General features: G+C 55.1%; 1 protein-coding gene across 1 annotated transcript in view; it reads left to right on the forward strand.

Moving 5' to 3' along the window:
• Positions 1-204: 204 nt before the first annotated feature.
• The window catches only part of EMH_0098870 (uncharacterized protein), a gene marked incomplete at both ends in the record, with an annotated part of 673 nt that continues 287 nt past the window's right edge, over positions 205-590 (forward strand). The window contains one exon of the mRNA XM_013494043.1: positions 205-475. Coding sequence (XP_013349497.1) covers positions 205-475 — 271 coding nt within the window. The remainder of the gene's footprint in view (positions 476-590) is intronic.

Here is a 590-nt window from a genome sequence, read left to right on the forward strand (position 1 = left end):
GGAACTATCAATCAACAGGAGGGCCTCTGCAAGGGTATTGGCGGAAGGAGGTGGCGACTGGGATGATGGCGCACGGCAGCCCTTGCTGCAGGGTGTAAGTCTTTGGATTTTACGCCTGGTAGATGCAATGTTGCTTTGTCTATTATGGGGATCTGACATGTCCATGCTGCGCGCTGCATTTGGTGCATTGTGTACAGGATCCCGATGAAGGGGAAGCCACCTGCGGCGAAGGGAGCGGAGTGGGAGGAAGTGGTCTCCGAAGGCGGAGGTCAGCCTGGTCGAGGTTTTGGAGGTCAAGATCTCCACGTACCCAACAGGGAGCACCTTCGGAAGCCTATGAAATGCAAGGATTGCCTGATTCAGGACCCTCCACATCTGGTGCTGGCCCAGGTGGCACTGCAGATCAAGAAGGCGATCGACGTGGTGCAGGGCGCCGAGTTAAACACCAAACTTCTGTACCCATTGGAGACCTCACGTCTGCGCATTATCTCCACGCCAACCAATATCATGTCTTTCCACAGCTTGAGGAAGTACGTGTGTGATACGACTTACGGCCCAGCTTCCCGACCAAGCAGCATTTCGAAGCGTAG

The sequence above is a fragment of the Eimeria mitis genome, genomic scaffold (genome assembly GCF_000499745.2).
Source record: "Eimeria mitis Houghton genomic scaffold, Emh_scaff10156, whole genome shotgun sequence".
Lineage (NCBI taxonomy): Eukaryota > Apicomplexa > Conoidasida > Eucoccidiorida > Eimeriidae > Eimeria > Eimeria mitis.